Source organism: Aegilops tauschii, unplaced genomic scaffold (genome assembly GCF_002575655.3).
Source record: "Aegilops tauschii subsp. strangulata cultivar AL8/78 unplaced genomic scaffold, Aet v6.0 ptg000543l_obj, whole genome shotgun sequence".
NCBI lineage: Eukaryota > Viridiplantae > Streptophyta > Magnoliopsida > Poales > Poaceae > Aegilops > Aegilops tauschii.
Genome location: NW_027332781.1, coordinates 1 through 13415, shown reverse-complemented (window position 1 = coordinate 13415; position 13415 = coordinate 1). Strand labels below are relative to the sequence as shown.

General features: G+C 44.9%; 1 protein-coding gene across 6 annotated transcripts; it reads right to left on the bottom strand.

The window, feature by feature from the left end:
• Window positions 1-2102: 2102 nt before the first annotated feature.
• LOC141031602 (uncharacterized) lies at window positions 2103-10572 on the bottom strand. Of its 6 annotated transcripts, none has more exons than XR_012193635.1 (6): window positions 9735-10572; window positions 9553-9627; window positions 8570-8825; window positions 7432-7558; window positions 3796-6813; window positions 2103-3290 (listed from the first exon to the last, which is right to left on the bottom strand). XR_012193635.1 is itself a non-coding variant. In XM_073506214.1 (2 exons), exons 1-2 carry the CDS (start codon window positions 10247-10249, stop codon window positions 9621-9623), a joined length of 522 nt encoding a protein of 173 aa, XP_073362315.1. In that variant the 5' UTR covers window positions 10250-10572; the 3' UTR covers window positions 9362-9620. The 6 variants fall into 6 exon arrangements, 1 of the variants encoding a protein (XP_073362315.1); XR_012193634.1 differs by having other exon boundaries at window positions 2104-3290; window positions 3796-3955; window positions 4933-7558; XR_012193637.1 differs by having other exon boundaries at window positions 2104-3290; window positions 3834-3955; window positions 4933-7558.
• Window positions 10573-13415: the final 2843 nt, after the last annotated feature.

The window sequence follows — 13415 nt, the reverse complement described above, 5'->3', positions numbered from 1 at the left end:
ACGAATCAACCTAGAATTCTGTTAAATACACCTAAAAATAAACTAGTTCTATTAATTCTCTTACTAAAAATAAACTAGTTCTATTAATTCAACTAGTTCAACTAATCACTTACTATAAATAAAAATAAACTAGTTCTTACTAAAAATAAACTAGTTCAACTAGTTCTATTAATTTTCTTACTAATTCTATTAAACACTTACTAAAAAAACAGTAGAAAACTATATTATACAAGAACAGTAGGAGGGGGAGGGCGGAGGAGGGGGGAGGGCGGTGGGATCGGAGGAGGGAGGGAAGGAGGGAGGAGAGAGGAGGAGGGGGAGCGGGGCGGTGGGAGGAGGGCTGCCGGCGGAGGGCTTGGCCGGAAGAGGAGGGAGGAGGGAGGAGGGGGTGGCCAGAGGAGGAGGAAGGAGGGGGCAGCCGAAGGAGGAGGGAGGAGGGCGCGGTGGGAGGAGGAGGGAGGGACTACCTCGGTTCCGGAGGAGCAGGAGCGTCCGACAACGGTGGTCGGGCGACGGCGGCGGCGGCGGACGATGGCGCAGGTGTGGGGGAGAGTGAATGATAGGGAAAGTGAGAGGGTCGGCCGTGCGGGGACGATAAGTTAGGGTTAGTAGCAGCGCGGGTTGAAGAAAAGCGCTACTACTACGGCAAGTAGCAGTGGCGCTGGACACTAAGTGGGGCTAGCCATGTGCGCCCATTTCAAACTTAGCAGTAGCGCGTTCTACTATCATGCGCTACTTCTAAAAGGGATAGCAGTAGCGCCTTTTACAGCGACGCGCTACTCCTAAGTAGCAGTAGCGCTTTATTTTATCCAGCGCTACTGCTAAGATTCTGTGTATAACGGTTTCCCGTAGTGTAAGATCAAACCCATCACAAAGCACCTCTTCCCATGGCAAGAAAAATCGATCTAATCGCCCTAACTAAACCAAATATTCGAAGAAGAAATACGAGGCTATAAGCAATCATGCATATAAGAGATCAAAACACAAATAACTTTCATGGATAAAATAGGTCTGATCATAAACTCGAAGTTCATCGGATCCCAACAAACACACCGCAAAAATAGTTACATTGTATTGAGAATCAAAAGAGAGAGAGGAAGCCATCTAGCTACTAACTACGGACCCGTAGGTCTACAATGAACTACTCAAGCATCATCGGAGAGGAGCGAATGAGGATGGTGAACCCCTCCGTGATGGTGGCTAGATTGGATCTCGTGGTTCTGGAGCTTGCGGCGGCTGGAATTGTGTTTCGTCGACTCCCCTAGGGTTTTTTTATTTTCGGGGTATTTATAGAGCAAAGAGGCGGTGCGGGAGGCGCCGAGGTGGGCACAACCCACCAGGGTGCGCTTGGGCACCCAGGCGCGCCCAGGTGAGTTGTGCTCCCCTCAGAGCCCCCCTCTAGTACTTGTTTGGCCAGCTGTCTTCTGGTCCAGAAAAATTCTCCAAAAAGTTTCGCTGCGTTTGGAGTCCGTTTGGTATTGATTTTATGCGAAGTAAAAAACAATCAAAAAATAGCAACTGGCATTGTGCACTATGTCAATAGGTTAGTCCCAAAAAATGATATAGAGTTGCTATAAGATGATTGTAAAACATCCAAAAATGATAATATAACAGCATGGAACAATAAAAAATTATAGATACGTTGAAGACGTATCAAAGGGCCGTGGGGATGGGCGCCCATGGCCGTTGCCAAGGAATGTCGGATCTTCCCGCTGGGCCGGCGGGAGTGGGGTCAGCCGCTGGGGGGGTGCTACCGGAGGAATCCCAGATTCGCGCACGGGGATGGGTGGTGGTGGTGAAGACGAACCGGAGCCGCGCAGCGAGGGCACGTCGAAGCCCAGCCGGACCAGCGGGAGCCAGCAGCCGCGGATGGGGTGGGTCGTGGGATGCGAGGTGTGGAGGGGAGGCGTGCGAGAGGCCATGTCTGCCCTGCCGCCGCCTTCCTGGAGCCCCGCGCGGCTTCGCCTGCCGGCCCTCCGGCGGTGGCGATGCGGGGGAGGGCGGCGGAGGGAGGTGCTAGTGCTAGCGGCTGGGGTTCCCCCGTGTCGCCAGAGGAGGGCGACGCGGGGGGCGGGTGGGTCGCCTGTAGAAAGTGTTGTAGCTCGCCAATGTTCCATTCTTTGTTCCTTTATCAGTTCAGTTCAGTTTCTTTTAGATAAGTTAATTGTTCATTTTCAATTTAGTTCAGTTCAGTTCATGTTTCATTTTCATTCTTCATTATTCTTTCAGCTTACTTAGTTTTGTGTTTATCATTTTTTTCAAAGCTAAATAACCTCATACCTTTCCTCCACATATGGCATGCTGAGTATGCAAATCCTCATGGGCCAACAAGAAATGCGTCTTTTTTGGGGTAAGTCTATACCATTGTCTTTTTTCAATCTTCTTTTATTACCTTAAAAGTTTTGCATTGTCCGCTGTGTTTGATTGTAGGTTCCGGTATTTCACATCAGAAGAGCCACACGTGCACACATGCTAAAAAGAGGCAGAAAAGACGAGGCATGTTACAAACTAGATCGGGATCGCGCCAAGGCGCGAGGGTGCCGGTCCCAACATTTTGGTGAAACAAGTAGTGGTAATTTAGTAGGAATCTACGTTAAGCGTATGAATTCAAACATGATAACAAAATGAAGTGAAGAAAAAACATTTGTTTGTGACAGAAGACATAATGGAGTTCAATATCGGCATAAGACTATAAGGCAACATCGAGTTCAGCATGTTCATAAGACCACAAAAGATAACCACTCATCATTAAGTTCGATACCAAATATAGGAGCGAAAGTAATTAAAGTAGGAACATAATGCAAAGCCCATGCTTTTAGCAAAGAGAGCGTTTATCTTACATAGACCATGTACTTGTGGAGTAGTAGGTGATATGAGCATGTTGCAGGAGAGTATATTGGAATTTTATCTTCACTGTCAGTATAGTAGCTCAAAGCTTGACGCATCAAGTTTGGCAAAAAGGAATAGGTCAAAAGCTACGCAATATGATAAATCAGAATTAAAGCAAGTCATTTATATAGAAAGCAAAACACTCCATAGGTCATCCATAACAATTAGATCAAGTCATTTGTACATACAGAGACTGAAGGTTGAGTAGTGCGTTAGAGGGTAGTCATACAGTACAGAATACATATCCCATTGCTCAGGACAGAAGTGTAGAAAAGCATAATCACACTGATTATGTTCTATGAGTACATCTTTCGACGGTAAATGGCTCTACGAATTCCAAGATGATCCAACATGATATAAAGAATGATCCTGGCCGAGATTCTCACAATAGTATGGTCAACCTGAGTCGTCGGAAATGGTTAAGAGACAACATAAGTAAGTGGTTGAAATATATAAGCAATAAAAGAAAGTACATGCGGAGGACAATAGACCAATTCCAATTGGATTTCTTGCACAAACAAAGATACATGATACAAAGCCTACAAAGCAAGTTGATAACTTTCGGCAAACCTTGATAGGTGGACGGGCCCAATAAGAACTAAAAACTTTTACATCATATTCTGCTAGGTGTCTTTAATTCTTTTCAACATGAGAATGCAACAAACTCATTTCCGTGTGAAACCTCAGACGTTAATGGATACCTCATAGAGTCAATCCAGAGATATGGCATGTATCACCATCGAGCAAGCATACAGAATTCATCTATAAAATTTACTCCTATAAACTAAATCAAGCTAGCATGCACAGTTCGTATCCAAACATGATTACATCTCTTGGGGTCTGGTTACCCAAATCCAACCAGAGATTCTCACAGGAGGGGGGCGTAGAAGAGCAAAAGGAGGTTACTTGCAAGAAGAAGCCAGAGTCCAGCAAAAGGAGCTTACTTGCAAGAAGCCAGAGTCCAGGGTCGCGCAAGTGCTATACATGCCGTCACAAGCAACATTACGGCTCTTGATCCAGACCCCCTCCTTCACTGTATGATGCCACTTGAAAATAGAGCATTTTACTGGGAGGGAAAAAGCATGGCTCATTAGGCATTGTGTAGGCTCCACCCTTTACACAAAGGTGTAGAAAAAGCACACTAATTGTAAGATAACATGTCCATATATATTCAATTATCAAGGCCAAATACACTAATTGTAGAAAAGCACACTAATTGTAAGATAACATGTTCCTATGTAGTTAAACCCTAATGGACCACGATCGGCCAAACATGCCTCAATGGCAGCTCCCCCCTCATCAGCATGGTTACCAAAACACAGATGATTGTTCGCACATCTTATTTCCACTTTTCATGTGTTTCATGCCTAGTTGAAGTTCCTGGTAAATATTTTCCAAAAACCATCTTGCTATCAGAGAAAACTCCAAAGCCTGGGAAGTATAACCAGAACACAAGAACATGAATAAAGTTGAAAACTTTATATACATATATGGTGTATAATTAAGCAAAACATGATCAATAATACGAGGAGATAAAGGAAGAAAATAACAGTACAAAAGTACGTCATTATTTAAACTGATTATGTTCAAAGTCCCCATCCGATTTATACTAAGGAGTAGAATATTTGATATAGCTAATAAAGCAAACCACCATAAAGGTTTCTTCTAATTGCCAAATTTTACAGTTAGAAGAACCACACTATTAATATGTAACAGACGTGGAACAACTGAGCATGTCAACCACTATATTTACATCATCTGACGAACTGGATGTGGCACCAATTGCTTTTGTTGCATCAACAACTTTGATATTCTGTGTTAAGCGGCATATATGTATTGTAGTTAGTTGCAACCGGTCAATAATTAGCAAGTACAACCTCAAAAATTCAATGGTCAGGCAAGATTACCATTTCAAAACTATTGAGAGATTACCCAAAACCCAAAATTGTTGTTCTGCATAGAACACTAACTAGATCATGGGAATTTGGAGCAAGATCTTAACACCAATAGTAGACACGTAATTTTCAGAAGTGGTGACATTACCTTGTGAAACACTGGCACTACTCTCACTCAAACGATAGTACCATAGGGCCTTGAGCAAAAGGAAAAAGAAACACAAAGATTTAGTTAGTGGCAAGAACAAAGAAAGTAAACTTACTATATATAGCTAGGAACGACAATGTCCAAAATCAAATTAAAATCTAGCAATCAGATCTAGTTGTTCATTTTCGGCCCAATGGATTAGAGAACATATAGTACAATTCAACCCTTTGTTTTGTACGGGGGTCTAAGTAATCCATCAGCAGTGTACAATAGTTGGTACTCTCGTAAAGAAATATAAGAGCGTTTAGATCACTAAAGTAGTGATCCAAATGCTCTTATACTTCTTTACGGAGGGAGTACTCATTATCTATGCCCATAAGAACTTCCCCCACAAAAAAAGGATCTTCACACGAAGGAAGCAGCATACAAACTATATATCCTCATAAGAAGCTTCTCTTCCACTTGTAATATAATAAATAAATGGTTTGACACCGTATAAAGAGAACTTTCCTGCTACGTGAGAATTTTTTCCAAGCGAAATATCCAGACTGATACAATTTCATCACCCTTTTATGCGCCATCTATTTATTCGAGACAGGTTTTAGCATCACACGACATACCATAGCTAAGAATGGAACTAAAAAGTTGCAGTGAAATTTTGAGCACCACAAACAAAATGGTGCTCCAAATAGAAAGATTAGGGGAATTCACCAGCTCTACAAGCCTTAAGAGCACGGCATGTGCATAGATAAAAAGCCAAATCGAGATAACCAGGTCAAAATCCTAGCTTTGACTTTAAGGGTTCTGCAAATTCGGTCCAAATAGCATGAATAAGAAAATGCAGAACTGTTATTCCAAAGACCTGGAAAGAAATAACACTTCCATAAAATTGAGAAATTAAAATCATGTAATACTCCTTAACAACCGGTATATGGATTGAAATTAACCTCAAAATAATATATGCATTCAGATTTAACTACGCATGTTTTCAGTCTGAATAAATAGCCGGAAGCAACAACTGCACGAGAGAGAAAGAGCGGATCCAACTAAGGAAATGCAGTACCTATTCTATCGGAGCTAATCATGCAAAGCTAACGTAGCGCCATCCCCGTTTTCTTCTAACCAGATTGTTTAAGAGACTACTCAAAATGTTAATTAAGAAAATCTTGTGGACTATCATGAAACACACAAGACAGGGATAACCCATTTGTATCGTCTACTGTAAACTGGAATACATCTGACATCACATCTAAAGAGAATCGCTTTGGACAGATATTACGTAGCCGCTTCAACATAAAAAAATATGAAAGATAAAAGACAATTTTTATAGTTCATCCTTTTAGTTTAAAACTATGAGAAACAACACAATGGAAAAAAATGAGGCAGCATTTCAGAACTACTTTAACAAAATGGCATTCAAATCTTCCAATATATAGCTATTTCTTGTTACTTCTATTTCTTGTTGTTTGGCACATCAATTTCAGTTGTATATACCATAGGCCAATACATTTAAGAAATAAGGAGAAATGAAAGGGACGGTGAGTACTGCCGAATATGGCCAATGTCTAAAGATACTAATCACAGTCACAATTCCCTCTGGAGATTAACTGGTTATCACAAACACGTGGGGAAGAAGGTCGCAGCTCACCTACGGCATAGAGCTGGCATAAAAAGAAGTAGGAGCTCATCATTCCCCATACTTGAACATGCCGCCACCAGCCAATTAACATTCCATTACTCCAGAAAAATTGTAAAGCAAACAAATATGAATGCTTTGTGACTGACCAGCAAGAATTAGAAAACAAATTCTTATAACCGAAGGTGCTCTGAACCCAAATCTTCTCTTCAGAAACACGGAGAAACTCTCGTGAACAAAATAAGCTTGCGACATATAAAAAGGTATTATAAGAAAGAACACCAAATAGGAGCTAACAAAATTAAGTTTAGAATATATGCTAGCAAATCAATAACTGTACAAAAATATTGTAGGCCAAATCAAATTCATATAGGCCACTAACTAAACTGACAAGAACCAAAAAAAAATTGACCAATTGTTCCACATTAGTCTGAAGGTCTTGTTATTTCATTTATCCAAATTAAGACTGGCATTATTTAAACTGAATATGCTTAGAGCCTGTATCTGATTTAGCCAAAGCAGGAGAACATCTAATATAACAAGATAGCGGGGCGAGGTGTTTTTATAATCATCATAGGACTTAAAATTAGGTGGCAAAAACATGCATGGACTGAACTCTTCAGCAAAATAATATATGTCTATTCAAAGCTATATGTTTCCAGATTGTTTAGGATTATTTTAACTGCTTTGACATTTCCCCCTCCTTAATTAGAGATACAAGTCATAGGATTCAGTGTACCGAATTGATACTACATATATAGTACATCTTTGTATGTACTTTACAGAAGTACCTCATGGGCTCCTATTACCAAGACCGGTAAGGAAATTGGGCAACTATGAGATGGATATTTTTTTTAACTTACTGATGATAGGGAGGTCCATTTCAAGCTCAAGAAGCTTAAAGCCATCCATGTCTGGCATGTGCACATCACTGATAACAAGATCAAATATGTCCCTGTTTTCCCATAGCATCCTCAGTGCGATAACAACCTGATTCGTCACAACAACAGGTTACTCTTCCAAAGTGGTAACAATACAAGAAAAGGGAAATGGTCCTATGCATTTTTCATGACAAAAAACAGATGCCTCGCATCTTTTGTACTATAAAATCAGTATCATAAATTCAGGTCATGCAATCAAATGAATCTATCCATCTAGAGGTAGTCAATATTTGGCTACAGGCAGCATTTGTATATGATGCGCAGTACACCAAATCTACTTGTGAGCTGTGACAACTACCAACAACAACAAAAATTACTGGTCGTCCTAGACACTGAGGAACAGGCAAATTTTATGAAATAGAGCAACTAAAATTGACCATGCTTGACCCAATAGCCGGCTCCTAGACAAATTACAACCCTGAGCTGCAAAATAGGGCAAGGTATGACGTTCAAGGGAGAATTTAAGGATCCTTCATTAACAAACAAATGCTACTCCCTCCGTCCCGTAATATAAGAACGTTTTTGACACTACACTAGTGTAAAAAATGCTCTTATATTATGGGACGGAGGGAGTACAATTTTATCTAGTTTGATGCCGATATACTTATTTAAGCTAGTACAGTCGCGGAACTTGAAAAGGAAACGAACATAATGGCAACTTCACAAATCTGATACTGGCAGTCAAGATGAATAACATGTATTTTAAATTCAATGATACTTTATAAATGAGACAAGCTACTACTATGCATATTTATATTTTGCCTATGAGCAATGCCCTCTATTTCAAGACCATCACTCTATACTACAGAGAAAGCAGCAACATATTTTTGGGATTTATTTTGTGTTCAGACTAATTACTTCACAGTTGCCTAACATGGTTGAGAAAGCTGACAGAACAATATCAAAACAATATAAAAGTTACATCTTTTTTAAGCCGATTGTCCAAGCTTCAGAAACAAAAATCTAACAACAACCACGTTCAGTGTATAACAAGCTAACCTACAATAGCCAATAGCAGAGTCAACTTTCAGTGTATAAATTCATGACTTGGGAAAAATACCTATGCTGACAACATCCATGTCAGGGAAGTCATCCTGGCTGCAGGTAGTCCAGCACGTTTTGGACGTCCTTAGAGACCATGTTCATCCCCTCGGCATCCCCCGTGCTGCAGGTGAACCTCATGTACAAGTTTCTCCCAACCATTGCGCACTTGACTCTGCCCAGCCATCGCGCACTTAACCCCCTGCAGCCCTGCTCTGAAGGACTGAATCAAATCGTCTTGAATTCGACGAAGAACTCGTGCAATCCCGATGTACCTTAAGCGTTGCAACTCCATCCATTAAATAAAGCTCAATAGTGAAAATTGAGAGCAGAGATGTAAGCTGTGAGAACTCAGTAGCAAAAAAATAGTTTCCCATTTAAATATTTCTTGACATAACCCGAAACTGCAATCCATCCAAGAAATCGAGCGAGTGGGCTAGACCGGTAGATAACAATTCAGTTAGCTCTAGAGGCAAAAGGAATCACACGGTTCTAACCAAACCAAGCCACCACAACTACATACACCAATCATATGACCAGACTGAACTTTAAGTCTAAACACGAGACAACGACAGACCACAGGGAGTAAATTGCAGGTCGCTGCAAGTCAAACGACCTCGCTTCTCGCCCAAATCGAATAATCTAAACTGAAAATGGATTTAATACAATGGTATGGAAAAAGAATGATAGAAACAATGGACAATTGTGAAGTGTCATGCTCCTGCATATGAAATAGACACAGGATTTTTTTTATGTAACTGAGCCAAGGCAAAATCAGCTTGCAGGCTCAACACCATTTACCAGCATCGGCTAACATTAATGAATTCTCATGCATTCATATTTATAGTACAATCAGCAATCTCAACATTCAGTTATGGCACTGGTTGAACATGTACAAATACGTGTCTTTGTTAAGCTGCATCATAGGATCGAACGCACTCTAAATATGCAATTGTTGAATATAATAAGCAAGTCCCAGAAAACCATGGATGCGTGTGACACCTCACGCATACAGTGCATCCTTGGACTCCAATGCAGGGGGCACCTTCACATCCGAGTGAGCCTCGCATCTACGAGCTGCAGTTCAATTCGAAGTTCAGACGCAATGGCATACTGTTCCGATCTAGGATACGCAACTCGAATGGATACAGTGTAGCAGGGAAGCGGGAGATAGGCTTGCTCACCGTAAAGCGTCCCAGCCACCTGGAGAGGATGAGGGAGGAGGACGGGTGCCGTCGGCGGCCTGGAGGAGGAGCGACGACGTGGTAGGAAGACAGGCGCGACCACACCCGAGGAACGATGGCGGGGCGAAGCAGCCGCAGTGCGCGAGAGAGGAGGGTCGCACACCTCCTGTCGTGTGCACGCGAAGACGACGACGACGCCGGGGAAGTGAACGATGGAGATCCGACAGGCTGGGCGAAGGAGACGGCGGCGGCGTGCCGGCTGGGCGAAGGAGACGGCGGCGGCGTGCCGGCTGGACGAAGGAGACGGCGGCGGCGTCGTGGGGTTGGTCGATCCCCGAGGCATAGTGGAGCACCATGGCGACGGTCTCCTCAACGGTGTTGGATCTGGCCGTCGTCGGCGCGGACGGCGGCGGCGCCGCGGGCGTCTTGGACGAGGTCGCAGTAGAGGTAGAGCCAGGCAGCGAGGAGCCGAGGACCCGCGCGTATGGGAAGGGCTTGGCGAGGAGGTCGCGCATGCAGGAAAAGACCTTGGCCGGGCGGCGCGCGCTGACGCCGGCTGCCTCCTCCTCGTGTCCGCGCACCACGCTCCTCCTCCTCTGCCTGGCCCCGATGGGGAGGAGGAAGGATGGCGGCACAGCGCGCCTGACGACGGGGAGGAGATGCGGGAGAAGGAGAACGGGCAACGGCGGCGTAGAGGAGGAGAAAGGGGGAAGGCCACTTGAAGAATGGCGGCAGATCGAGGAAGAGGAGCGCCGGTGGTGAGAGGAGAGGAGATCGAGAGGAAAGGGGGCGAATGGGAGCACGAAGAGGCCAGCCAAGCGCCGTCCCCCACCTCATCGATGCACGGACGAACCAGCGTCAACCACGCACAGGGCCAGGACGTGAAATCCCAATATTACCCTCGGCGGGGCAGGGGAATTTCGGCGGTGGCAACGAGATTTTTACCGCTGGAGCGTGCCGACGGGCCACCTGGGACGCGCCACAGCCACAGAGAATGACATGCGGGGCCTACCAAATGGGCTGCCGCACGAGTCAGCGAGACCCAACCAGGAGCCACGGAGTGAGCAAGAGCGAGCGAAACGAGTAACTATTCATTTCTATAGTGCCCATCCCAGATCCGACGGCCCAGCTCTTCCACGCGCTCGATTGGACGGCCTAAAACTCATCAAGCAAACGTATCCAACGGCCCACGATCGCTGAGCTCTGAGGAGGCTTGTAGGAACATCCTTCTCCTATTTCTGGTTTGTATAGTGCCCATCCCAGATCCGACGGCCCAACTCTTCCACGCGCTCGATTGGACGGCCCAAAACTCATCAAGCAAACGTATCCGACGGTCCACGATCGCTGAGCTCTGAGGAGGCTTGTAGGAACATCCTTCTCTTATTTCTGGATGTAAGCAGAGAGGTCTATTAGGGTACGATGAAAATAAACTTAAAAATGATAATCAAGATCAAAATATATACTAACCACCAAGAAAATATACTGAAAAAGCTGAAAGGTTTGAAATAATGATAAAGAAAGTAACTATAACCAACTGAACAAGCATCTCAGACTGAAAAACTAAATGATACAAAACTCAAACAGGAATAATAAAATCTGATGCATAGATTAAATCAACTACAAACCTGAAAACTTAACTGGTAAAAAACTGATAATAATAATAAAATAAAACTAATACTAAAAACAGATATAATTGAAATGATAAAACGAATAAAAATGAAATGAACAAAATGAGAAACTAAGAAACAGATAAAACTAAGGAAATAAAGAAGAACTAATAAAACTACTGAATCGGAGAGCGGAAGGAGCAAAATAATAGAGTAAGAAGAAGAAAAATGAAAAAAAAATAAGAGAAACAGATTAAACCAAGGTACTGAATAAGTAATAAAATTATAAAATAAAAGGAGCTGAGGAAAAAAACAGATAAACTGAGGAATGAGTAACAAAAAAATTGAAAAAACTAAAGCTGATAGTACTGCTACGATGGTACTAGTAAAGTGTCCTGTGTGTGGTGAACCCTGCTAGCTACTGAACCTGTGTTGTCTTCATCTGCATGATGCATGGTGACTTCTCTGAGTTTGATCATCACGGTGGTGGCGTGGCACCCCGGCATGTCTGAGCGGCTGGTCGACTGGGACGAACTGATTGCCCGCTGTTTTCATCATGTTGTGTTACGAGGTGACCAGGGCAAGTGCCGGCCCCAATAGCATCAACCACTGCTGAGATAACTCCCACGCCTCGTCTCGCTCCCGCGACGCGCTCCCCGCGTGCGTGCGTCACGGGAGACCAGATCCGCCGGCGGCCCTCTAGATCTTCTCGTCCCAGCCCCCTCCTCGCTGCCGCCGGACGGCGTCCGCCGGGCGAAGCCCGTGCGCGGCGCTGGCGGCGGCGGGGCTTCTTCTCTCCTTCCCCAGCACGGGATCTCAGCAGCAGGGGGTGGCTCCTCCATGTGGGGGACGCGGGATCGGCGGGGCTCCTGGTGGCAGGCACGCGTGGATCCGGTGGCCGGGAGACGGTGGTGCGGCCCAGCGACGGTGTTGTAGCTCGGCGCGATGGCGTCGGTGCTGCAGCCGGCTTGACTTGGCCTGATCGGCGGTGGCTGGCGTGTCCCTGGTCATCGATGCGTGGCCCGGGGAACTCCGGCGGAGGTTGTGCCACCACGGCTGCGAGAGCAGCGTGGGGGCCGGCCGTGGCGGCGGGCGACGGCGGATCTTGGACCCCTGGCCCAGATCTAGTCTCCGGCAAAGAAGGCAGCGATCCGTTCACAGGAAGCTGGATGGAGTTCTTCGAACAGACTGGGTGAAAACCTGCTCTTGGCTAGATGCCAAGGCCGACAATGGTGGCGCTCTTCGGTGTCGTTCCCTTCTAGAAGGCATCATGGTGGAGAAGTTCCAGACCACTATCTACTACCTCCGGGGGAAACCCTAGATCAGTAGATCGGAAGACGACGGCGCGCTTGTGTCGTTTCCCCCTTGGGGGCGTCATTTTTGGAGGTGTACACGAGCTCGAGGGACCAGCGGACCGCATCTTTGGTGGAGCGGTGCTTCATCCTACACATTGATGGGGACGGATCTTGACGGTGTGGCGCAGTGCAGATTTGGTCTCCGATGTGTGGAGATGGACTCGCGCAGGTGGACGAAGTTGTCTGGCGTCGACGGCAGCTAGACCGGGCAAGGTAGATGCAACGGTACAACACTAAAGATGGATTGGTGGCAGGTGGCTGCGGCGGCCTCATACCCGGCAGGCGTCCTGGTTGAGGAGTGCGCCGGACTGGTGGGTGCCCCATACCCGACAGGCGTCAGATGTTAGGCTTAGCTGCGAGGTCTTTTTGGTTTTAGCCCCAGACTATCAGCATCCCTACATCAACTGTATAAGAGTAGGGACAGATGTTGCCTAGACGGTGGCTTTAGTCTTACTGTTGTATGATTTTGTAAAGTTTTATGTGAATAATTAATAAAGTAGCTGCATGCATCGTCCAGATGCAGAGGCCGGGGGTTCTCCTCCTTTTCTAAAAAAAATATGGCATAATGGCTAGGCTAGTTCTATATTTAGTACAATACATGTGCATTGATCGAGTTAGTTTCCTTTCAGGCTCTGATCCCGCCATGGCGACCATCGGACACAAGGTGCAGTCAGAGAAACTAAAACAGATATAATGGAAGTCTAAAGACTAATAGATAA

What these genes read in the sequence shown, in the direction of transcription:
- LOC141031602 (XM_073506214.1), bottom strand. Translation starts at nt 10,249, where the DNA reads ATGCGCGACCTCCTCGCCAAGCCCTTCCCATACGCGCGGGTCCTCGGC.